This window comes from Scyliorhinus torazame, chromosome 21, assembly GCF_047496885.1.
Source record: "Scyliorhinus torazame isolate Kashiwa2021f chromosome 21, sScyTor2.1, whole genome shotgun sequence".
Lineage (NCBI taxonomy): Eukaryota > Metazoa > Chordata > Chondrichthyes > Carcharhiniformes > Scyliorhinidae > Scyliorhinus > Scyliorhinus torazame.
In genome coordinates, this window is record NC_092727.1 from 125,793,472 (window position 1) to 125,817,757 (window position 24,286).

Here is a 24,286-nt window from a genome sequence, read left to right on the forward strand (position 1 = left end):
GGAATCATTGCAACTGCCAGGAAAGGGAGTGCACGGATGAAGGAAGCTCTCACTGTGGTTGCAGACCAGCTGAATGCAGAGGGAATGGAAGTCCTTGCTGTTCATGAATTGGACTGGCCTGCCACGAGGTGCCTCGGATGAATTCAATGATGCCCTGGGGGAACCCATCGATGGCAGCAAAACTCAATGCTCTCTTTGTCTGTGAGGCCTCAAATGTCATGAAATTAACATATTGTCCATCTCTGACATATGGAGTTTCAGTAATGTTTTTAAAAATTTGTTCATGGAAATTAACACCATTGGCAAGATCAGTATTTGTTGCCTTCATCTAATTGCCCTTGAGACGGATGTGGTGAGATGTTTTTCGAACCATTGCAGTCCATGTGGTATAGCTACACCCTTGTGTACATCCTGGTACTGCAAGACTCTGAATGAATTGCTGCAATGCATCTTTTAGGTGGAGAAGGACTGGTGTACAGCACTGGCGAGATATCAAAGTTGATCCTTGGAAGGAACCAAGTTTAGCAGTTCAAGGCCACAGTAGTAACTTTAATGGCTACTGGCAGGACATGTAAACAGGCGCTGTGAGGTAACCAACATTGAGGGCACAGGTGTCTGGAGATTTGCAGCCTCCTGTGCCACTGAGTTTTGGTCATCTTCAGGTAGCTCCTTCCATGGTGGTAGACCTTTAATACGGAGGATTTGGCATCTGGGTCCTTCCTGCCCCTTGTTTCGCCCCATGACCTCCTGATGCCCGGGGCTCTGCCCTTCCTGCAGAGAGGGTTACCCATCATTTCCACTGAGGTCAAAATCTGAGACATGTGCCTCCATTGTCACCTGGTGCTTTCCTTGTGCTCAGCTAGTTGCCAATTTGTCCTGAGTTGATTTGCCTCCTGATCCTCTGCCAGTGCAATACCAGAGGGTGGCAACCCCTGAGCTGTCCTAGTGCTTACTCCCCACCATCTGCACAATGCCAAGACACCTGTTGCCCAATGGTCAAGTCCCCCACTATTCTGTTCAAACTTTAACTCCTCCAGGTAATTCCCTAGGGTCACCACAAATGGCCTTTTACTCTGCACCCGTCTCCTTTAACCTGGTCTTCCCCAGACAGCATTTGAATCCTATGTGCCCCTGTGAAACACTCAACTTCCTCTGCGAATGAGCTATTAGGTCTCCGAGCGCCTTACTTGGCATCAATCTGAAATCAGGCAGGGATCACAATCCGACATGAACCCTGTCCTAGTAAATGTGGCTGGTGGCAGGAATGGCATTGCAAGCCCTGCTTGCCAGCCAAGGACTCCCTTGGAACATAGGGTTTAGGAACAGAAGAAGGTGATTCAGCCTGTTCCGCCATAGTCTCAACTCCACTTTGCCATCAAATCTGTCAAACTCTGCCATGAATAAATTCAATGACGCAGCCTCCACTGCTTTATGGGGAAGAGAATTCCACACACTAACAAACCTTTGACAGAAAACAAATTCTCCCTATCTCCATCTTAAACAATACACCTCTTAATCCTAAACTGGTTCTAGTATCTTCCACAAGTGGAAACATCCTTCTGGTGTCTATCCAATCAAGTCCCCTTGGGGTCTTATACATTTCAATAAGATCACCGTTCATACTTCTAATCACCTTTCATTCTTCTAAATTCCAACTGCTTTCGGCCCAACTTGTTCATAAGATAAACCCCTCTTCCCAGCAATGAGTCGAGAGAACCTTCTGTGTACTGCTTCTAATGCAAATATATATTTTTCCCACAGAGACACAACCTGTATGCTGTATTCCAAATGTGAAGGCCCATATAGCTACAGTAAAACTCCCCTACTTTTATATTCCATTCGCCTTGCAATAAATGCCAACATTACATTGGCCTTCATAATGAAATGAAATGAAAATCGCTTATTGTCACAAGTAGGCTTCAAATGAAGTTATTGTAAAAAGCCCCTAGTCGCCACATTCCGGCGCCTGTTCGGGGAGGCTGGTACAGGAATTGAACCCGCGCTGCTGGCCTGTATTGGTCTGCTTTAAAAGCCAGCTATTTAGCCCTGTGCTAAACCAGCCCCCTAATCACTTGCTGTACCTACGTACTAACCTTTTGTGATTCATGTAGCAGGAGATTTCGATCCCTCTGTACCACTGAGTTCTGCAATCTAGCCTGCACTAGTATTATTGGGCCTTATCCACCTCAATTCCCACCTTCAGCCTCTAAAGAGCAAGACAGCCTAAATAATAATCTCTCTTTGATGTTACATTATTGCACAAGTCTATAACAGGAATCAAATCACAAATTCTATTTGCGGCTACATGGTGGTTAGCACTATTGCCTCACAGTGCTAAGGATCCAGATTCAATTCCGGCCTCAGGTGACTGTGTGGGTTTGCATCCGTGTCTGCGTGGGTTTCTTCCGCTTCTCCTGGTTCCTTTCACAGTCCAAAAGATGTGCAGGTTAGGTGGATTGACCATGCTTAATTACCCCTTAGTGTCCAAAAGGTTAGGTGGGATTACAAGGATAGGATGGGGGCGTGGGCTCTTTCCAAGGTATGCTTGAGTAAATTATCCGATTCAAGACTCAGCAATGTGATCATGCAGCTCTGAAGAAAAACTCATCCATTCCCTTTCCATACACTTAGTGCTGGACAACTTCAATAAAATACTCTAAAGCTGTACAAATATATAGTGCTTCAAAGAGGTTTTTTTTCTTCTTCCACTTCTTTAAATTACTGGGCACAGTAACAAGGGTACTGCCAGCCCTCCTTGGCTTGGCACAGGTGATCATTCTTCACGTTCAGGTTCAATGAACATGAGCAGGCTATTTGACTGTAGGAGACATGACAACTAAAGTTCTTTCCTCACCCAATATCCAATTCCAGCCAATGATTGGATAAATACTTTGGCTGATTGTTCTCTAGCTCCTGCCCCCATCACCCACCCCCACTTCACCGCCACCATGCCCAAGAGGAGTGTAATCAATCTTAGCCTTTCCCTATCCAAACTCAAACTAAGAACAACTATCTTAACATAAATTAAGTCAAACCGAACAACTTCTGTATTTTTCAGTACCAAATGGGGTAGTCTATTAACCAACAAGCAAAAATGGAAAAACAAGGGAATATGGACAGCCAAGAAAAATATAAAAACATTATTTTAGATAATGCAAATGTAATGTAGTTTCATTTTTAAAGTCTTATATTGTAGTGAGTGTTCTTTTGGAAATAAAGGCAGCTTCTCAGCATATGGTGGGAACTTTCATAAATAAATGCAGGTAAAGTGATGGATTCCACAAAATGCCATATTCAGTATATTGTTCTCGGTCTGGCTGTGCTAATTCAGATGTATTAAACCATCTTAAATGGAAAAGATTAGCACTTAAATGGATTGTGTCAAACAGTCATGAGTTAACATCTTATCACTGCAAAGGTGTTAACAAGTATTCAGGTCATAAGATGTCACTGATACAAATGCAATCAATAGAGGGCTTACACACACATTATGGCCAACCACATGTTCAGGGAATGCATTCCAAATCCTAATCACTCACTATCACAGTACGTTTGCCCTCATGTCATCATTGCTCGTTTTGCCAATAATCTTACATTAATGTCCTCTAGTGTTTGACCCTTCCGCCAATGGGAACAGTTTCTCCCTATCTATTCTGTCCAGAACATTGTTTGAAGTGTGCACATGTCGACACGAGGTTAGGACAGGATTGGATTCACCTCATGTAACCAACAGAAAGTCAAGCCTCATACACAACCACTTAAGTGTTATACGAGTGAGTAATTGCATGTCAACAATGAGTGTATATGGACAGCACGGTGGCAAGGCAGCACGGTGGCACAGTGGTTAGCATTGCTGCCTACGGCGCCGAGGTCCCAGGTTCGATCCCGGCTCTGGGTCACTGTCCGTGTGGTGTTTGCACATTCTCCTCATGTTTGCGTGGGTTTCGCCCCCACAACCCAAAGATGTGCAGGGTAGGTGGATTGGCCATGCTAAATTGCCCCTTAATTGGAAAAAATGAATTGGGTACACTAAATTTATTTTAAAAAACAATGAGTGTACATCAGAAAAAATGGTATAAAGTCAATGTTAAACCTTCAGTGTATGGTCTAACAGTGGATGATGAGCGGAATTTGCCAGCTTCATACAGTGAAATCAATTTTGGCTTAATCCTATTGAGCGGGGACAAAGATTCACTGTGACTAAGAAGTTCATATTACCTGTACATAGACCGGCTTGATATGCTGCTCCTCCTTCCTTTACACTTTTAACAAAGATGGTATCCATAGGCTCTGTGCGACTTTTCTGATGGCCTGTGAAGTAAAACAAAATCAATTTGTAAAGTCATACTATTAGGGAAACTCTTCATAAGGGCTCCATACAAAAAAACTGGAATGCACCTTCAGCTGAACTTTAATCTGCCATCGAGATGTGTCGAGACTCTGGCTGAATTTATTCCCATTCTTCAGTGTCATTAGAACACTAGGGGACAACTGCACATTTTATATTTGAGGGTCATGTCAGAATCAGATGACAGAACTACTGTGGTACAGGTAGAATCCAAGCTTTAAAAATTCACAAAAATATTTTGAGTCCTATTTGGGTGCCTGTCCTTGGCAGGGTACTGGTATACCCCACAGCTGACTGAACAGGTTTCCTTCACCAAATTTTGAATGCAGAGCATAGCAGGTGGTCCTTTCTTCCAAAGCTCAAACAAGAAAAATGTCAGGAAATATAATTTTTATGTGTGGGAACACTTTGTGCCACAGGCCCCATGTCCCAGATAAAGATTTTGGCAATGAAAAAGGAAGTAATGGGCAGTAATTAGGGAAGTAATATTGGATTGAGCAGATACATTAACACAAAACTGCCTCGAGATCTATGCTGAAATATATACTCCATACTTGTTCCATTTCTATTTCAAATCTGTGATACAGAGCAATTGTCCTTTATTTCCAGTTTGCGGTGACTTAAAACTTTTACTCATGTCACATGATATTTATCACTGTTTTGAAAATGTGTTCATTGTTGCCCCGGATTTTGCAGGAGTTTTGACAGGGATCTGACTGCAACCTTAACAGATACGAGAAGAAATTACTTTTCTCAAAGGGTCGAGAATCTGTGCAATTCATTACCCTAGAGTACAGTGGATGCCGGGCATTGAATAAATTTGAGAAGATAAACAGATTAATTAGCAATGGGTTGAAGGGTTATGGAGAACAGGCAGGAAAGTGGAGTTGAGGCCGAGTTCAGCCATTATCGTACTGAATGACGGAGCGAGCTCGAGGGGCTGAATTGCCTCCTCCAGCTCCTAGTTCTCATGTTCTTGATTAATGTGGAAGTCCTGAAGTTGCAGTCTGCCGCTCACTGTTCGCCACTGGCTCTACTATTCAGACCCTCCATAACTCCCAAAGCTAGAAAATCAGTTATGTGGCAGTTATGTCCCTTTTCTCCTCAATCATTGTTACAAATCCCACCCTGTTCAATTAGCCGAACTGTTTTTTAATTGTGATCTATCTAACAATTCCTGAACAACTGATGCAGCCCTGAAAAATATTTTTACATTTGCAAAGTGCGATTCAATTCCTCTGTTGTAATTAATAACTAGATTTATTAAACTAAATTTGAATTATTTTTGAAATGTACTTCATGATATTTGAGCTTCAACCTTCGCACAGAATTCACAGAAACAGAATGCGTACAGTACAAGAGGCTCCCTTAATGAACAATTCACTTCGTACTATTCTCCCGCTTTCTCCCCGTAACTCTGCCCATTCTTCCTTTTCAAATATCAATCCAATCCCCTTTTGAATGCCAGGCAGTGCATTCCAAACCTTACCCACTCGCTGCGTAAAAAGCTTTTCCTCATGTCACTTTTGCCAATCTGTGTCCTACCGTTCCTGCTCCTGATCCCTGGAACTATTCATGAATCTTTTCTGCACACTTTCCAATCCCTTCATATCTTTCTTAAAACCCGCCGACCAGGACCGAGGCAATAATCCTGCTGAGGCAAGTTCAACATGGCCTCCTTGCTCTTGTAGTTTCTGCCCTCATGAACAAAGCCAAGGATACTGCATGCTTTACTAACTGCTCTCTCAACCTGCCCTTCCATCTTCAATGACTTATGCACCTATGAATTCAGGTCCCTGCCACTCCTGCATCCCCTTTAGAGTAATGCCCTTTATTTCACATTGCCTCGTCATGCCTCGCCATGTTCTTCCTAACAAAATGAATCACTGCACATTTTTCCACATTGAACTTCATCTGCCACTCGTTCGTCCACTCATCAACTTAGACCATAATACATCGGAGCAGAATTAGGCCACTCAGCCCATCGAGTCTGCTCCACCATTCAATCATGGCTGATATTTTTTCTCATCCCCATTCTCCTGCCTTCTTCCCATAACCCCTGATCCCCTTATTAATCAAGAATATATCTATCTCTGCCTTTTTAAAGACACTCAGTGATTTGGCCTCCTTCTGCAGCAAAGAGTTCCACAGATTCACCACCCTCTGGCTGAAGAAATTCCTCCTCATCTCTGTTTTAAAGGATTGTCCCTTTAGTCTGAGGTTGTGCTCTTTGGTTCTAGTTTTTCCTACAAGTGGAAACATCCTCTCCACGTCCACTCTATCCAGGCCTCGTAGTATCCTGTAAGGTTTCAATAAGATCCCCCCTCATCCTTCTAAACTCCATCGAGTACAGACCCAGAGTCCTCAACTGCTCCTCATACGACAAGCTCTTCATTCCAAAGATCATTCTTGTGAACCTCCTCTAGACCCTTTCCAAGACCAGAACATCTTCCTTGGATACAGGGTCCTAGATTACTCACAATACTCCAAACTTGTGAATGTCCTTTTGTAGTTCCTCACTATCCTCTTCACAGTCCACCATGGTTCCAGGTTTCATATCGTCTGCAAAATTTGAGATTTTACCCTGTACACCAAGGTCTAGGTCATTGATATGTATATATCAGGAAGAATAAGAGGCCCAACACTGATACCTGAGGCACTCCACTAAAGACCTTTCTCCAGCCCGAAAAACACCCATTAACCACTACTCTCCATTTCCTGTCACTAAGCCAGCTTCCTATCCATGGTGCTGCTGTCCCTTTTATTCCATGAGCTATAACATTGCTCCACAAGTCTATTATGAGGCACTGTATCATGTGACTTTTGGAAGTCCATGTACACCACATCAACACCATTGCTCTTATCAATTCGCTCCATACTTCTTCAAAAAATTACAGGAAGGTCGTTCAACACAATTTTACAGTAACAAATCCATGCTGGTTTTCCTTAACTAATGTGCACCTGTCTACGTGACTATTAATTTTGTTCTGAATTATTGTTCCTAGATGTTTTAGCACTATCAAAGTTAAAACAACTGCAATTGTTGGGCTTGTCTTTTACACCCATTTTTGAAGGTGGGTACAATATTTGCAATTATCTAGTCCTTTGGCCCGGTGTCTAAGGAATATTGCAAAATTATGACCCATGCGTCTGAAATTTCCACCCTCACTTCCCTCCATATCCACGGTAGCACAGTGGTTAGCACTGTGGCTTCACAGCGCCAGTGTCCCAGGTTTGATTCCCGGCTGGGTCACTGTCTGTACAGAGTCTGCACGTTCTCCCCGTGTCTGCATGGGTTTCCTCCGGGTGCTCCGGTTTCCTCCCACTAGTGCCGAAAGATGTGCTGTTAGGTAATTTGGAGATTCTGAATTCTCCCTCTGTGTACCAAAACAGGGCCGGAATGTGGCGACTAGGGGCTTTTCACAGTAACTTCATTGCAATGTAAGCCTACTTGTGACAATAAAGATTATCATTATTATCCTTGGATGCATCTTATTAATTTTTAGTACAGGCAGCCTAACCAATACCTCCCTCCCCCTTACCCATTTTAAATTCTTCTAGTTTACTAATTACCTCCTCTTTCACGGTCACGCAGGTAGAATCTTCTTTCTTGGTAAAGCCAGATGTAAATATTCATTTAATATATCAGCTATTCCGCCTGCCTCCATGCATAAACCCCTTTTTGACCCATAATCGGTCTGACTCCTCCTTTTACTATTTATATGTCTACAGTGGAGTTATGAATTTCCTTTTACATTAGCTGTCAGTCTCTTTTCATACTCTCTCTTTTCTTCTCCCATTTTCTTTTTCACTTTCCCTCTGAACCTTTTTATATTAAGCCTCGTTCTCAAATGTATTTTCTATCTGACATCTGTCAGAAGCACACTTCTCTTTTTCATCTTAATCCCTATATCTTTTGTCATCCAAGGCGCGCTAGATTAATTTACCGTCTTTCCCCTTTGAGGGAATATACCCTGTGCCCGAAATATCTCTTCTTTGAAGAGATATTTCATTGTTCAGCTACCATTTCTCCTACCAACCTTTGAATCCAATTTATTCAGCAGAAATCCATTCTCACCCCACTCGAGTTGGCTTTCCTCCAGTTAATTATTCTTACTCTAGATTGACCATTGTTCTTTTCCATAGTCAACCGAAACCTGATGATGCAATGAGTACTTTCCCCCAAATGTTCTCCTACTGATGTTTGATCTACTTGGCCCACCTCATTCCCCAGAATCAAGTCTAGCAGTGCCTTCCTTCTCATTAGGCTATAAACATACTGCTGTCGAAAACTTTCATGAATACATTCCAGGAACTCTTGTCCCTCTCTGCCCTTTCTACTACTACTATTCCAGTCTATATCAGCCGATAACGGATTCAGAATGGAATCTCTTGCGCTCCATGCCGTGCATAAATTTGCACATCTATCCCAATGCCAGCGCAAACCAGAAGCGACAGTTCCGGCAGGAGAACAGTCTCCCAAACGGGAATTCAGCCCCATATTTCCATGTCAACCTGCACCTATAACTCACCAATCTTATTAACCAAACTCCGTGCATTCACAACATGCACATAAATCCTGAATTACACATAATAATAATTGCTTATTGTCACAAGTAGGCTTCAATGAAGTTACTGTGAAAAGTCCCTAGTCGCCACATTCCGGCACCTGTTCTCCATTACAAGCCAACTGTTTAGCCCACTGTGCTAAACCAACCCCAATATTATCTTGTTGCTCCCACACTCCTGCCAAGTTAGTTTAACCACTCCCCAATAGCACTAGTAAATTGTCCTGCAATAAACTCAGACCCAGTTCTACTTCCATGCAGCCGATCCAGCCAGTATAGGGTCTATCTCCCCAGCCTGTCCCAAATGTCTAAACTCTCTCCCTCCAATACTATCTTTCTGGTCACACATTCATCTGCTTAATCCTTCTATTTTTATGCTCACTTGCGTGTGGCACTGGGAGTAATCCAAAGATTATTACTTTGAAGTCCTGCTTGCTAATTTCCTACCAAGTTCCCCAAATTCTGGCTGCAGGGCCACATCCCTCTTTTTGCCTAGGCCATTTGTACAAATGTGTATCACAACTGCTGGTTGTTCACCCTTCCCCCCCAGGATGCTCTGCAGTTAGAAATATCCTTGACCCTGGTATCAGGAGGCAACACACCACCTTGGATTCAGGTCTGTGGCCACTGAAATGCCAGTCTATTTGCCAAACTATCAAATCACCTATCATCACTGTTGCTCTTTCAATCTTCCTCATACAGCTGAGCCACCCTTGGCACCATGGACTTGGCTCTGGCTACACTCCCTAGATGAACCATCACTCTCATCAGTATTTAGATCCGAATACAGGTTGGAAGTGGGATGCACTTAGGAGACTCCTGCACTACCTGCCTTTTTATACGCACCTACCTGGTAGTCTCCTATTCCCTCTCTCCCTTGGGAAGACAACATCTATAAACGTGCTACCACAAAGCTCTCAACCTCATGGATGCTCCGCCATGATGCCAGCGGCTGCTCTTCCGACACTCAAGAGTTCAAGCTGCTTCAACTGATGACACTTCCTGCACAAGTGGTTATCCAGGACATGGAAAATGTCCTGGAGTTTCATAGCATAGAACATGCACTCTAGAATTTGGAGCAGCACTGCTTTTCCTCTGTTAGTTAATAACCTCGCTACTGACAACAAACCTTGATATTAATAATACTGAAAAGTCCTACCAATAACCCATCAACCACCTAAAACATTCACTCCCTCCACCACTGACACACAGTGGCCACATTGAGTACCATCTACAAGATAACACTGCAGCGCCTCACCAGGGCTCCTTCAACAGCACATTCCAAATCCACAACCTCTACCACCTAGCAGAACATGGGCAGCACGTACATGGAAACACCACCATCTGCAGGTTCGCCTCCAAGCCACACACCATCTTAACTTGAACCATACTGCCGTTCCTTCACTGTCGCTGGGTCAAAATCCTGGAACTCCTTTCCTATCAACACTGTTAGTGTTCCTACTATGCATAGACCGCAATTGTTCAAGAAGGCGGCACATCACCATCTTCTCAGGGCTATTAGGGGTGGACAATAAATACTGACCTAACCAGTGATGCCTACATTCCAGGAATAAATTTAAAAAATACACCTTACTAGTAGTAATTATTCCCTAGTTTAGATAAGATAAATAGAAAATACTCATCAGCCACTCAGTTTCCATGCTTCCCTATGATATCACGGGCGGGATTCTCCATGAACTGGCGGGGCGGGCCACTCCTGCGCCGAGGAATGGCGTGAACCTCTCTGGCGTCGGGCCGCCCCGAAGGTGCGGAATCCTCCGCACCTTCAGGGGCTAGGCCGGCGCCGGAGTGCTTGGCGGCGCACCAGGTGGCATGGAAGAGCTTGGCGCCACGCCAACCAGCGCCGAAGAGCCTCCGCTGGCCGCGCGAGTTGGCACATGCGCGGGATCCCCAGCGTGTGCTGGAATCATCCCAACGCATTCGCACACCGGCCACGGGGGAGGTTGACAGCGACCGTTGCGGAGGGAAAAAGTGCCCCCATGGCACAGGCCCGCCCGTGGATCGGTGGGCCCCAATCGTGGGCCAGGCCACCGTGGGGGCACCCCTTGGGGCCAGATCCCCCCTGAGGGCTCTGCAGGCCGCCCGTGGAACCAGGTCCCGCCGGTAAGGGCCTGTTGTGATTTACGGCGGTGGGACCCGCCAAAAACGGGCGGCCACTCGACCCATCAAGGGCCGGAGAATCGCCGGGGGGGGGGGGGGGGGGCTGCCAACAGCCTCCGACCGGTGCGGCGCGCTTCCCACCCCCGCCAAAACCTCGGCGCCGGAGAATTCGGCAGCCGGCGGGGGCGGGATTGACGCCGCCACCCGGCGATTCTCCGACCCGGCGCAGGGTCGGAGAATCCCGGCCCACATCTCTATTTCCATTCTGAATACGACTCTGACCGGCGACTACTCCTGTTGCCGTTTTATCTCCCAAAGCCTCCCTGGTTGAAGTCTCATGCTCCCCCTTACTGATTTACTTCCCAAAGTCTCGCAGGCTGAAGTTACACATTCACCCTTACTGCTATATCTGCCAAAGTCTCCCTGATTAAAGTCGCACGCTACCCCTTACTGCTTTATCACCCCAAGTCTCTCATGTCCCAATGTTTATTGGGCTTTATGTAATTTCTTTTAAAAACTGATTGGATTTTAGTGCTTTCCATTTGCTGGTTGGCTGTGAGAATACTTTAATATGATTGGCTGTTCAGATAGCTTGATGATATCACTACAGCTTCACAGTGGGAATCCCCATTAAAAACTACTCCCAATTAATTTTAGCTATCATTGATTTTTATAAAAAGCCCATCTGGTTCACTAATATCCTTTAGGGAAGGAAGTCTGACTGGCGTGGCATAGAAAGCCATTCAGTTCAAGGGCAATTAGGGATCGGCAACAAATGTTGGCCTTGCCAGCAACGTTCACATCCATGATAGAATAAAGAATAAAAAGATAGTTAAAATTCTCTCCAGAGGCTACTGGATCTCTCAGCAAATCTTTTTTTGCACTTAGTGGCAAGCACACGTCCTTCGCCACTGACTGCAACATCCATGACAATTTTAGACAGTGGATATGGCAAGAGATTCACATCTGATCCAATTAACCAGACAGACTGGTCTGTTTACATTAGAGCTGTATACACCAATGTAAACACAGTTATAGACTAAAGGAGGTCATTTGGTGCATTGAGTCCGTGCCGACTCACGCAAGAGCAATCCAGTCAGTACTATTCCCCTGATTAATCTCCATAGTCCTGAGTTTTCTTCTCTTAAATTCCATTCCCCTCAAGTGTCCAATTGTCTTTTGAAATCATCCATCCGTTTTTGCTTCCACCACCCTCATAGGAAGAAAATTCCAGATCATTACCACATGTTGTGAAAAAATGTTCTCCCTCACAATCCCCTGCATTGCTTTCCCAAACCTTAAATCGGTGTCTCGTAGACCTTCTGCCATGAATGAATGGGAATAGCTTTTCTTAGTTCACCGAATGTAATACCATGAAATAGATTATGTTAATCTACTTCCACTACAGATACAGACAGGGAACTCTTAATCAAGCTCAAAATTCACACTTTTTAAAATGAACAAAACAGTCTACTTTCCCTAGCTTGAGTTGATAAGTATCTTCTCCCACACCATGGCAGACTGATTTTATGCAAATATATTTTGTAAAAATTAATAAAGCAAGACTCACCTTTTCCATTTCCATTTTCTTCATCCTACAAAAGAAGCAAAATAAATTTAGTTAAATACAACTGTTTAAATTCTTTGATTGTGACAGTTTGAACAATTTACTTACACCACCTTTGAATGGATGCTCTTGGTGAATTGCTATTAATTCCTCTCAATCCACTACAAATTTCACAATCAATAAAATGGAAAATGAAGCCAATGTAGATTGAAGGAGAAAACCCTTTAATATGGCAAAATATGTACTCCTTATAAATGTTCCTACCTAGTTGAAAGGATGTCCCGAGGCGTGGTACATTGGCAAAACCATGCAGACACTAAGACAACAGATGAACGGACATTGCGCGACAAATGCCAGGCTCCTCTCCACACCGGGTATGTTTACCCCTTGATCCTTGGGGAATACAAGCTTCGCCGATGGGGAGGGGGGTAGGGCAATCATTAGCAGTGCAACTGTATAAATAGAGCAGGCCAAAAAGGGAACCAGTAATGAACTATGGTACTGTGTGAATAAAGTTACTTTCTGTTTGACTCTACAAACTCGTGCTGGATTCTTCGAGGCCATCACAAAAGCCTCCTTACAACCCCCACCCCACCCCCCACATTCCAGGATCCCCACCCATCAATACCCCACCCCCAACCCTCCTTACTTGTCCTGCACCCTCCTCCACCCTCCTGTCATGGGCATGGCCCCCTTCGGGCCCTGACCCGCAGCAGTGTAACCCAGTCACTCTTGCACTGCCACCCTGGCAGTGCTCCTGCCAGTTTGGCAGTGCCAAGGTACCAGCTGGCCAGTGCCAAGATGCCAGCGTCCCAGGAGGGTCAGGGAGCCATCCAGCACTATCCCTCGCCACCCAGGGGCCTCCGTTGGACCGGGAGACACACCGGGTGTCGCTACACCTGGTCCACTTTGTGTGGACCAGTACTGAACGGCGCCTGGCTGTGGCATCGCTGGGGAGGCTGGGAGATCCCGGGTAACCTTGCCCAAGTAGGTTTAAAACCTACTTAGGCGCTCACTGTTTGGTCACGCCACTTTTTGGCAGGATTTGTATCCCGTGCAGCATAATGGCTACCGGGTGGAAGCCTGTGGGAGGCCTCTCCCGGGATCTCGCTAGAGTGCAACGCAGTAGGTAAATCGCACCCTGTTTTTCCTGTTTTTAGACCACCACCCCCTCCAGACAGGAGAAACATATTTCCTGCATCTCTTGTCAAATCCTGTAAGAATTTTGTATGTTTCAATGAGATTGCCTCTTTGAAACTCTAGAAAATATAGGCCCAGTCTCCTCAATCTCAATAGGACAATCCTGCCATCTAAGAATCAGTCTGGTGAACCCGCATTGCACTACATCCATGGAAAATATATCCTTTCTTCGGTAAGGAGACCAAAACTATACACAATACTCAATGTGGTCTCAGCAAGGCTGTATACAATTGCAGCAAGACAGCTCCAGTACTCAAATCTCCTTGCACTAAAGGTCAACATACCATTTGCCTCAGTTTTGAGTCATCAGCAACTTAGAAATATTACATTTGGTCCTCGTATCCAAATCATTGATATAGATCGTGAATAGCTGGGGCCCAAGCACTGATCCTTGTGGTGCCCCATTAGTCACAGGCTTCCAGAGTGAGAATGCCCCTTTTATTCCTGCTCTGTTTTCTGTTCGATAACCAATTCTCAATCTATGTCACCATATTACTCAAATCCCATGTCTTCCAATTTTGTTTACTAACCTGTGTTAATATTAATTATTGCGACAATAATAATGATATTAACAAATAATTAACAATTGCCAATAATAAGCAGATTAAACTGAAGAAAACTTTTTTTTAAATTAATTTGGTCGGTAAATACATTTGTAAGTTAGCACTGAAATTCACTGATAAATTCCAATCACGCTCTTCTATTTCCAAGATATTAAACTAAATTTAGCACCAAGTGCTGCAGCTGGTTATTTCTGTGGTATTCTCAACTCAGTTTCAGAGGCATGAGGTCACCAGGCTGGATGTTAGGGATAAGGACCAACGCCCTTCACAGAAGCCCAAGTACGGTTTGCACGTTTCAGATAAATTTGATGATCCTCTGAGTGGAACAAAGTAACTACGGCAGAAAGGTCTGCTTGGGCAAGCAAATAAGTGAAGAGAAAAATCTTCCAAAAATATAATTGGGGTGATGAGATAATTCATGTGAATTTAATACCCTTTCATTTATTGAGGATTGTATTGAAACACAACTCAAGGGAATTCAACTCTAAATATACAGAAATGCTCCCTTTCCACTACCTGGTGGCATTCTAGACAATTTAGTGCAGAAATCAAAGTAAAGCTTTCAAGCGTGGATATGATAATTACATGAGACTCCACTCAAGATCAAGTGCTACTTATGAGAAGGTATTATAAGAGTATCACAAGCAAAGCCTGAGAAAATCACAAGACAATGCTTGAAAGCAAATTAAGACAAATAAAAACAAAGTAATTTCTCATTATAAAACTCCAATTCCACTAGTTAATCTGTAGCAAGGGAAAATTAGTCCATATATCCCTCTCATGTATTTCATGTAACTGGGTTGAAAAGTAGTCTACGAATAGATAACCCAATTCCTCAAATTAGGAAATAATGCATGGGGCTTCATAAAATACAATGGAAAAAGTTATGTAAGAAGAAGTGAAACAACAGAGAAGAATTGAAGGAACTAATAATAATGCTAATAATAATTTTATTAGTATCACAAGTACGCTTACATTAACACTGTAATGAAGGGTGGCAGCACGGTGGTGCAGTGGTTAGCACTGCTGCCTACGGCGCCAAGTTCCCAGGTTCGATCCCGGCTCTGGGTCAGAAATCAAACTCCTTGTGGAGTTTGCACATTCTCCCCGTGTTTGCGTAGGTTTCGCCCCCACAACCCAAAGATGTGCAGGCTAGGTGGATTGGCCACGCTAAATTGCCCCATAATTGGAAAACCAACGAATAAGGATTTGGAGATGTAGATCGGGAGTGATCGGAATATGAAGAGCACGTTCATTTTAATTGTCTGTACCGTATGTCCAGTCCATCAAGGAATTGTTTCATCACCAAGTCCCCCTCCCATGTCTCAGAGGTGTACAGGCCTCGGTAAAAGTTTTGCAACGGCTTCATTATCCTCATTCAGGGCCACAACCATCCTATCATTCCTGTCTCTGACTTGTACAGTTTCTTTCACGGCAGCCTACTTCCTTAGTTGGTGTGACAGCATGCAGCTGGCTTTGACTCCATGTTTGTAAAAGGCCCTCACGTGACTGGCAGAGCTGGTGGACTGCTTTCCCCCTGGAGAGCAGATCCTCTTCACCAGCAGTTCCGCAGGTTGGGGACGTTTAATATCACTGGTCCACCTCCAAGTGTCAATCAGCCGCTACCTCGTTATCCATTCCTTCTTATTCCCAAGGGCCCTATGAGCTATCATTTCCCCCCTGATCATTAGTGCCTCCCAAGTGAGACCTCCCCGTTCTGGTTACAGGTTACGTAACCGTTGATGCCTTGGGATATATTTTGACAGAATTCCTTATCGGTGAGGAGGGCGGTGTCCACCCTCCGTGGGGGCGTTGGGCCTGGCCCTTCTCCAACCTTACGTCCATGTAGTGCGGGACGTGGAGTATTCCACCCTTACTACCCCTGGAAGCATAATTTTCCCTACGATGAAAACGTCTATACGAGGCTAGGCCTTGTGCACGTGGGTGAAGAAGCAGAATTATTCTCCCCCCGGATGACTGAAGCTTTATGTAACCTCCAGCTGACCATAACAAATCGCCCTCTAGGTCCGTCACCGTGTTTGTCGCCGTGAATGCAACTGTCTTATTAACTAGTATGGCCACCCCTCTTATCCTAGTGTCAAAGCATGCATGAAATGTTTGTCCCGTTCCGGTTGCGGCTATGCTGAGCTAAGTCGCACGTTCGGCAGCTCCTGCCAGAAACAGACTTTTGGGCTCTTTTGAGGGGCCCCAGCGGCATTTGTTCGACGGTTCCCAGTGTGGGAAGATGACAATACGATTTCCCCGGCACTGTATGGATTGGACCAGGAGTGGAGTGGTGAAAAAAGTAATTCTGGTGCAGCGAAAAGTGCGAGGGAGGAAAGCCAAGATGGCGGCGGGTGGAGACCAGGCAGCGTGGGCGCAAGAGCAGCAGGAGTTGAAAAATTAAAATCGCTTATTGTCACAAGTAGGCTTCAAATGAAGTTACTGTGAAAAGCCCCTAGTCGCCACATTCCAGCGCCTGTTCAGGGAGGCTGTTACGGGAATTGAACCGTGCTGCTGGCCTGCCTTGGTCTGCTTTCAAAGCCAGCTATTTAGCCCTGTGCTAAACAGCCCCTCAAGCGCTGCTTCACGGAATTGAAAGCAGAGCTGCTGGAGCCGATGAAGGCTTCGATCGACAAGCTGGTCGAGACCCAGAAGGCCCAAGGGGCGGCGATCCGGGAGGTGCGGCAGAAGGCCTTGGAGAATGAGGACGAGATATTGGGCCTGGCGGTGAAGGTGGAGGCGCACGAGGTGCTGCATAAGAAATGGCAGGAGAGGTTCGAGGACATGGACAATCGGTCGAGGAGGAAGAATCTGCGGATTCTGGGTCTCCCGGAGGGAGTGGAGGGGTCGGATGCTCGAGCATATGTGGTCACGATGCTGAACACGTTAATGGGCGCGGGTGCCTTCCCGAGGACCCTGGAGCTGGATGGGGCCCACCGAGTCCTGGCGAGGAGGCCCAAGTCTAATGCGCCGCCGCGGGCGGTATTGGTGCGGTTCCACCGCTTGGTGGACAGGGAGTGTGTCCTAAGATGGGCAAAAAAAGGAGCGGAGCAGCAGGTGGGAGAATGCAGAGGTCCGTATATACCAGGACTGGAGAGCGGAGGTGGCCAAGAAGAGGGCCGGGTACAATCGGGCTAAGGTGGTTCTGCATCGGAAGGGGGTGAAATTCGGGATACTGCAGCCGGCGCGACTGTGGGTCACGTTTAAGGACCGGCACCATTACTTTGAGACGCCGGAGGAGGCGTGGACCTTTATTCAGGCCAAAAAGTTGGACACAGACTGAGGGTCGGTTGTGAGGGGAGGTCTGTAGCCAGTTAAAATGGCTAACTCCCGATTTAAAATGGCGAACGGCAAAGGCTGATGGGAAAGTCAGCCAACAGGACACAAACGAGCAGCTGCAGGTTGAGTGTGTATTTACCTCTGGAAAGGCCAGACAAGATCGATACCGGCAACCATCAGCATAACAAAACACCAGCCATCTGCATATTAATGAGCAATCCCCGGGAACAATGAGCAACATTTAGACACATAAAAGCAAAACCAGACACTTTGGCGCCAGCAGAAGCCTACGTAAAAGGAGGTGAACGACCACCTCAGGACCGCCCATCGGTCAGGGAACCGCTCCAGCATTGGAGAAAATCGAACCAAGTGATTGGGACAAAGTCCAATCACTTGGAACCAGGTACAGGGTCCGCCCCGAAAGGCGGGAAGCCCCTGGGGACTATAAGAATTGAGCCCCAAGTTCAAGGCGCTCTCTTCAGCTCTCTTCCACCTCTCTTCAACCGCTTGCAGCTTTCTTCACTCTTCAACAGCCGCTCAAAATTGTAAGTCTTACTTCAACGCTCGCTACGAGATAGGCGCTCCTAGCTATCAATCTGTACCAACTTCGAATCCGCAGGCTCAGAACCCGAACGAATGGCCATTCGTTTCCCTGACCTGGTGGGCCAGTTCCAAGTTAAGTATAGGCCTGTTAGTTGTAAGAAGTAGCTTAGACATAGAATTTCTGCATGAGTAGTGATTTCGGTGTATAATAAATGTGCTTTGATTTAAATCTTACTAAGCGGTGTATTGGATTATTGATCATTACTCGGACTTGAACCACGTGGCGGTATCATAAAGATACCTGGCGACTCAAGAGCAAAGGTGATAAAACAGAGCAATTAAACTAAGGCAAAGTTAGCAACAGGTCGCGGGGGGCTACTGTGGTTACTGTGTGTTGGGGGATGTTCTGTTCTGTTCTGTATTGTTTCCTTGGGTGCTGGGTGGGGTAGGGTGAATTGGTTCGAAGGGGAAGTTTTGTGAGAGTGTGGCCGCGGTGGTTGGAAGGACGGGGCCCTGTTGCGGGGAGGGGAGATGTGAGGCCTGAGGTGGGGGAGCTGGGATTAGGCCGCAAAAGGGAGATGCGCCAGAGAGGGCGGGGCCGGTCTGATGGAAAGCGCGGGCTTTTTCCCGCGCTAGGGAAGGAAGGGGGCATGCCGGGGGGGGGGGGGGGGGGGGGGGGGGGGGGGGGGGGGGGGGGGGCGGTGTTGGAGAGGAGCCCACTGATCCGGCTGATAACTTGGAATGTGAGAGGCCTGAACGGGCCGGTCAAGGTCAGGTTCGCGCACCTGAAGGCAGATGTGGTTATGCTCCCGAAGAAGCATTTGAGGATATTAGATCAGGTTAGGCTGAGAAAGGGGTGGGTAGGGCAGGTTTTCCACTCGGGGTTGGACGCAAAGAATCGAGGGGTGGCGATTTTGGTGGGGAAGCGGGTGTCGTTTGAGGCACTGAACATCGTGGCAGACAATGGAGGTAGGTATGTGATGGTGAGTGGTAAGCTGCAGGGGGTGCGGGTGATATTAGTGAATGTATATGCCCCGAATTGGGACGATGCCGGACTTATGCGGCGCATGTTGGGCCGGATTCCGGACCTGGAGGCAGGGAGCTTGATAATGGGGGGGCGGGGGGACTTCAACACGGTACTGGATCCAGCATTGAACCGCTCCAGGTCCAGGACGGGTAAGAGGCTGGCGGCGGCAAAGGTGCTGAGAGGGTTTATGGACCAGAATCGAGAAGTGGACCCATGGAGGTTTGTCAGGCCGGGGGCCAGGGAATTTTCTTTTTTTTCCCACGTCCACAAAGCCTACTCCCGGATAGACCTCTTCGTTATGAGCAGTGCACTAATTCCGAGGGTGGAGGGCACGGAGTATTCGGTCATAGCCATCTCAGACCATGCCCCGCATTGGGTGGAGCTGGAGCTAGGGGAGGAGAGGGACCAGCGCCCGCTGTGGCGCCTGGATCTGGGCTTGCTGGCGGATGAGGAGGAAAGCGAGCGGATCCGGGGGTGTATTGAAAGCTATCTAGAGGCTAACGATGATGGGGTGGTGCAGGTGGGGGTGGTCTGGGAGGCGCTGAAGGCAGTGATTAGGGGATAGCTAATCTCCACTAGGGCCCACAAGGAGAAGGAGAGGAGAGAGAGGGAGAGATTTTAAGAGTGGTTAGGAGGTACGCAGAGGTCCCCGAGGAGGGACTACTCAAGGAGTGACGAAGACTCCAGGCCGAGTTCGAACTGTTGACCACCAAGAAGGCAGAGGTGCAGTGGAGGAAAGCGCAAGGGGCAGTGTATGAGTACGGGGAGAAGGCTAGCCGGATGTTGGCACACTAGCTTCGGAAGCGGGAGGCAGCGAGGGAGATTGGGGGAGTTAGGGATAAATGGGGGAACACGGTGCGGAGTATGGTGGGAATAAATGGGGTATTTAGAGATTTTTATGAGGGGCTGAATAGGTCTGAGCCCCCGACGGAGGAGGGGGGATGCATCGATTTTTGGATCAGCTGAGGTTCCCGAGGGTGGAGGAGAAGCAGGTGGCTGGGCTTGGGGCACCGGTAGGGCTGGAGGAGCTGACTAAGGGGCTGGGGAGTATCCAGGCGAGGAAGGCACCGGGGCCACATGGGTTCCTGGTGGAATTTTACCGGAAGTACGTGGACCTACTGGCCCCTCTATTAGTGAGGACTTTCAATGAGGCGAGGGAGGGGGGGCCCTACCCCCGACGATGTCCAGGGCGCTGATCTCGCTGAACTTGAAGTGGGACAAGGACCCATTACAGTGTGGGTTGTATAGGCCAATCTCGCTCCTCAACGTGGACGCGAAGCTGTTAGCGAAGGTGTTGGCTACCAGAATTGAGGACTATGTCCCGGGGGTGATTCACGTGGACCAGACGGGTTTTGTTAAGGGAAGGCAGCTGAATACCAATGTGCGGAGGTTCCTTAACGTAATCATGATGCCTACAGTGGAGGGGGAGGCGGAGATAGTGGAGGCGATGGACGCGGAGAAGGCCTTCGATAGGGTGGAGTGAGGGTACCTCTGGGAAGTGTTGAGGAGGTTTGGGTTCAGGGAGGGGTTCATTAGTTGGGTTAGGCTACTTTACGAAGCCCCGGTGGCAAGTGTGGCCACGAATAGGAGGAGGTCGGAATACTTTCGGCTGTACCGGGGGACGAGGCAGGGGTGCCCTCTATCCCCCTTGCTATTTGCATAGTCAATTGAGCCTTTGGCTATGGCTTTAAGGGAGTCCAGGAACTGGAGGGGGCTGGTCCGGCGGGGGGAAAACACCGGGTCTCGTTGTATGCCGATGACCTGTTACTGTATGTGGCGGACCCAATGGGGGGGGGGATGCCAGAGGTGATGCGGATCCTCAGGGAGTTTGGGGACTTTTCCGGGTATAAGCTCAACGTGGGGAAGAGTGAGCTCTTCATGGTACACCCAGGGGACCAGGGAAGGGGGATAGACGAGCTTCCACTGAAGAGGGCGGAAAGGAGTTTTCGGTATCTGGGGATCCAGGTGGCCAGGAGCTGGGGGGCCCTACACAAGCTCAACTTGACGAGGCTGGTGGAGCAGATGGAGGAGGAGTTTAAAAGATGGGATATGCTGCCATTCTCCTTGGCAGGTAGGGTGCAGTCGGTGAAGATGACGGTGCTCCCGAGGTTTCTTTTTATATTCCAGTGCCTCCCCATCCTGATCCCCAAGGCCTTTTTAAGCGGGTCAGTAGGAGCATCATGGGATTTGTGTGGGCGAAAAAGACCCCGAGGGTGAGAAGGGTGTTTCTGGAGCGGAGTAGGGACAGAGGAGGGTTAGCGTTACCTAATCTGTGTGGGTATTATTGGGCTGCCAATGTGGCGATGATGCGCAAGTGGGTAATGGAGGGGGAGGGGGCGGCGTGGAAGAGGCTGGAGATGCCATCCTGTGTGGGCACGAGTTTGGGAGCACTGGTGACAGCACCGCTGCCGCTCCCGCCGACTAGTTACACCACGAGTCCGGTGGTGGCGGCAACTTTGAAAATTTGGGGGCAGTGGAGGCGCCACAGGGGTGAGGTAGAGGCTTCGGTTTGGTCCCCGATCCGGGAGAACCATCGGTTCGTCCCGGGGAGAATGGATGGAGGGTTTCTGAGCTGGCACAGGGCAGGAATTAGAAGGATGGGGGACCTGTTTTTAGATGGGACGTTTGCGAGCTTTGGGGCGCTGGAGGAAAAATTCGGGCTTCCCCCCGGAAATGTCTTCAGGTACATGCAGGTAAGGGCATTTGTAAGACGGCTGGTGAGGGAGTTCCCGCTACTTCCAGCACTCAGGATCCAGGATAGGATGCTCTCAGGGGTGTGGGTTGGAGAGGGCAGGGTCTCGGCGATCTACCAGGAGATGCAGGAGGAGGAGGAGACTTCGGTGGAGGAGCTAAAGGGTAAATGGGAGGAGGAGCTTGAGGAGGAGATAGACGAGGGTACGTGGGCGGACGCCCTGGGAGGGTTAATTCTTCTCCTCTTGCGCCAGGCTTAGCCTGATACAATTTAAGGTTCTTCACAGAGCGCATATGACAGGGGCGAGGCTGAGCAGGTTCTTTGGGGTGTAAGACAGGTGTGGGAGGTGCTAGGGGAACCCAGCAAATCATACCCAAATGTTCAGGGCGTGCCCGGCGCTTGATGGGTTCTGGAGGGGTATTGCGAGGACGATGTCTAAGGTGGTGAACACCCAGGTTAAGCCGAGCTGGTGGTTTGCACTATTTGGGGTATCGGACGAGCCGGGAGTGCAGGAGGTGAAAGAAGCCGGTATTCTGGCCTTTGCGTCCCTGGTAGCCCGGCGGAGGATTCTGCTACAGTGGAAGGATGCGAGGCCCCCGAGCGTGGAAGCCTGGATCAATGACATGGCAGGGTTCATTAAATCGGAGAGGGTAAAATTTGCCTTGAGAGGGTCTGTGCAAGGGTTCTTCAGGCGGTGGCAACCGTTCCTAGACTTTCTAGCGGGGCGTTAGGAGGTGGTCAGCAGCAGCAACCCAGAAAGGGGGGGGGGGGGGGTGTACTTTGTGTTTTCTACTGTGCTTATTATTGCTTAATGGGGGGGGGGGGGGGGGGTGTATATTGGGGGAATTCGTGATGTAGTTGTAAGATGTTTATTTATGTGTTCTTTGTTTTACTTTTTTCTGTAAGGGGGGGGGTTTGTTGAAAATATGTAAAAATTTGAAGAAAAATATTTCTTAAAAAATGAAATGTTTGTCCCACCCAGCCCTTCCTTACCAGTAATCTGTCTCTCTTTGGTGCGTCTCTTGAAAGAAGGCTACGTCCACACTCAGGATTTTGAGATAGGTGAGGACTCTGGATCTTTTCACCGGCCCGCTGAGGCCTCTCACGTTCCATGTAGCTATCCTAATGGGGGTTTCTGCTCCATGCCCTCCCCTCCTGTGGAATAAGCCATACTCCCCCTATGAGCCTCGCCCTATTCGTCCAGACCTGCCCTTGCTCTCGGAGCATTCAATTACTTCCTCTTTTTTGCCATCTCCACTTGTTGTCCTGTTGTAAAGAGGACTTTACCCTCCCCATTTCCCACACCCCCTGCTTCCCCCACCGGCCCCTCTACCCGTGTGTTCCCCCCTCCTTGCCCCATCCCCCACTCCCACTCCATTACTTCCCTGCTTGCTCTTTATTTCAGTTTTTCCCCTCCCTCCTGGGAGGTGTGCTGCGGCCTCCTCCTTCACTGTACCTCCGTACAGCAGTCTGTTCACTAGTATAGTGGCTCCCCTCAACGATCACGTTCCCCAGTTTAACCCCATATACTTCTCTCGCCCCCCCCCCCCTCCCCCCACGTGATCGCTTCTGTCCCTCTTGAGTCCCTAAAGCCCACACTACAATCATTGCCTTCTACTACCATTTTCCCAGTTTATTTTTCTGCACAAACTTGTTGGCCTCCTCCGGGGCATCGAAGTGGTACTCCTTGCCCTGATAGGTGACCCATAAGTTGGCGAGATAGAGCATGCCAAACCGCACCTTGCTTTTATACAGCATGGATTTGGCGCCGTTGAATTCTGCCCAGTGTTTGACCATGTCTGCTTCAATGTTCTGGTACAAGCGGATGAAATGTCCTTCTCACTTGCGCACTTTCGCGTTTTTCGACCATCTCAGGATCCGCTTCTTTACTTGGTATCTATGGAGCCTCACAATCATCGCCCGCGATGGTTACCCGGCCGTGGGCCGTTGCTCAAGCGACCTGTGGGCATGGTCTACCTCCAGGGGATTGGCAAAGCCCTCCTCACCAACCAGCTTTTCAAGCATCACTGCGACATACTCCAGGGGTTCCTTCCCTTAGCGCCCTCCGGTAGCCCCAGCAGGTTTGCCAACGTGGGGGGGGGCTTTTGCTAACACTGTTGGGGAGGTTTTAAACTAATGTGGCAGGGGGATGGGAACCAGATTAGGAAGTTAGAGGTCAGTAAAGAGGCAGCAACTAAAGCCAGTAAGGTACTAGATAATAAACTCAATGTGACTAAGGGGAAGAGTAGACAGGGAAGAGATGATGAACGCAAAGGGACAGGTGGTCTGAGGTGCATTTGTTTTAATGCGAGAAGTGTAGCAGATAAGGCAGATGAATTTAGGGCTTGGATTAGTACCTGGGAATATGATGTTAT

At 47.8% G+C, this 24,286-nt stretch overlaps 1 protein-coding gene across 10 annotated transcripts in view; it reads right to left on the reverse strand.

The window, feature by feature from the left end:
- arhgap23a (Rho GTPase activating protein 23a) overlaps window positions 1-24,286 on the reverse strand; it is a 606,368-nt gene that overhangs the window by 223,569 nt on the left and 358,513 nt on the right. For all 10 annotated transcript variants that reach the window (XM_072487495.1, XM_072487494.1, XM_072487496.1 and 7 more), the window contains 2 exons: window positions 12,608-12,632; window positions 4,219-4,311 (listed from right to left, as the gene is read on the reverse strand). In XM_072487495.1, coding sequence (XP_072343596.1) covers window positions 4,219-4,311; window positions 12,608-12,632 — 118 coding nt within the window. The remainder of the gene's footprint in view (window positions 1-4,218; window positions 4,312-12,607; window positions 12,633-24,286) is intronic.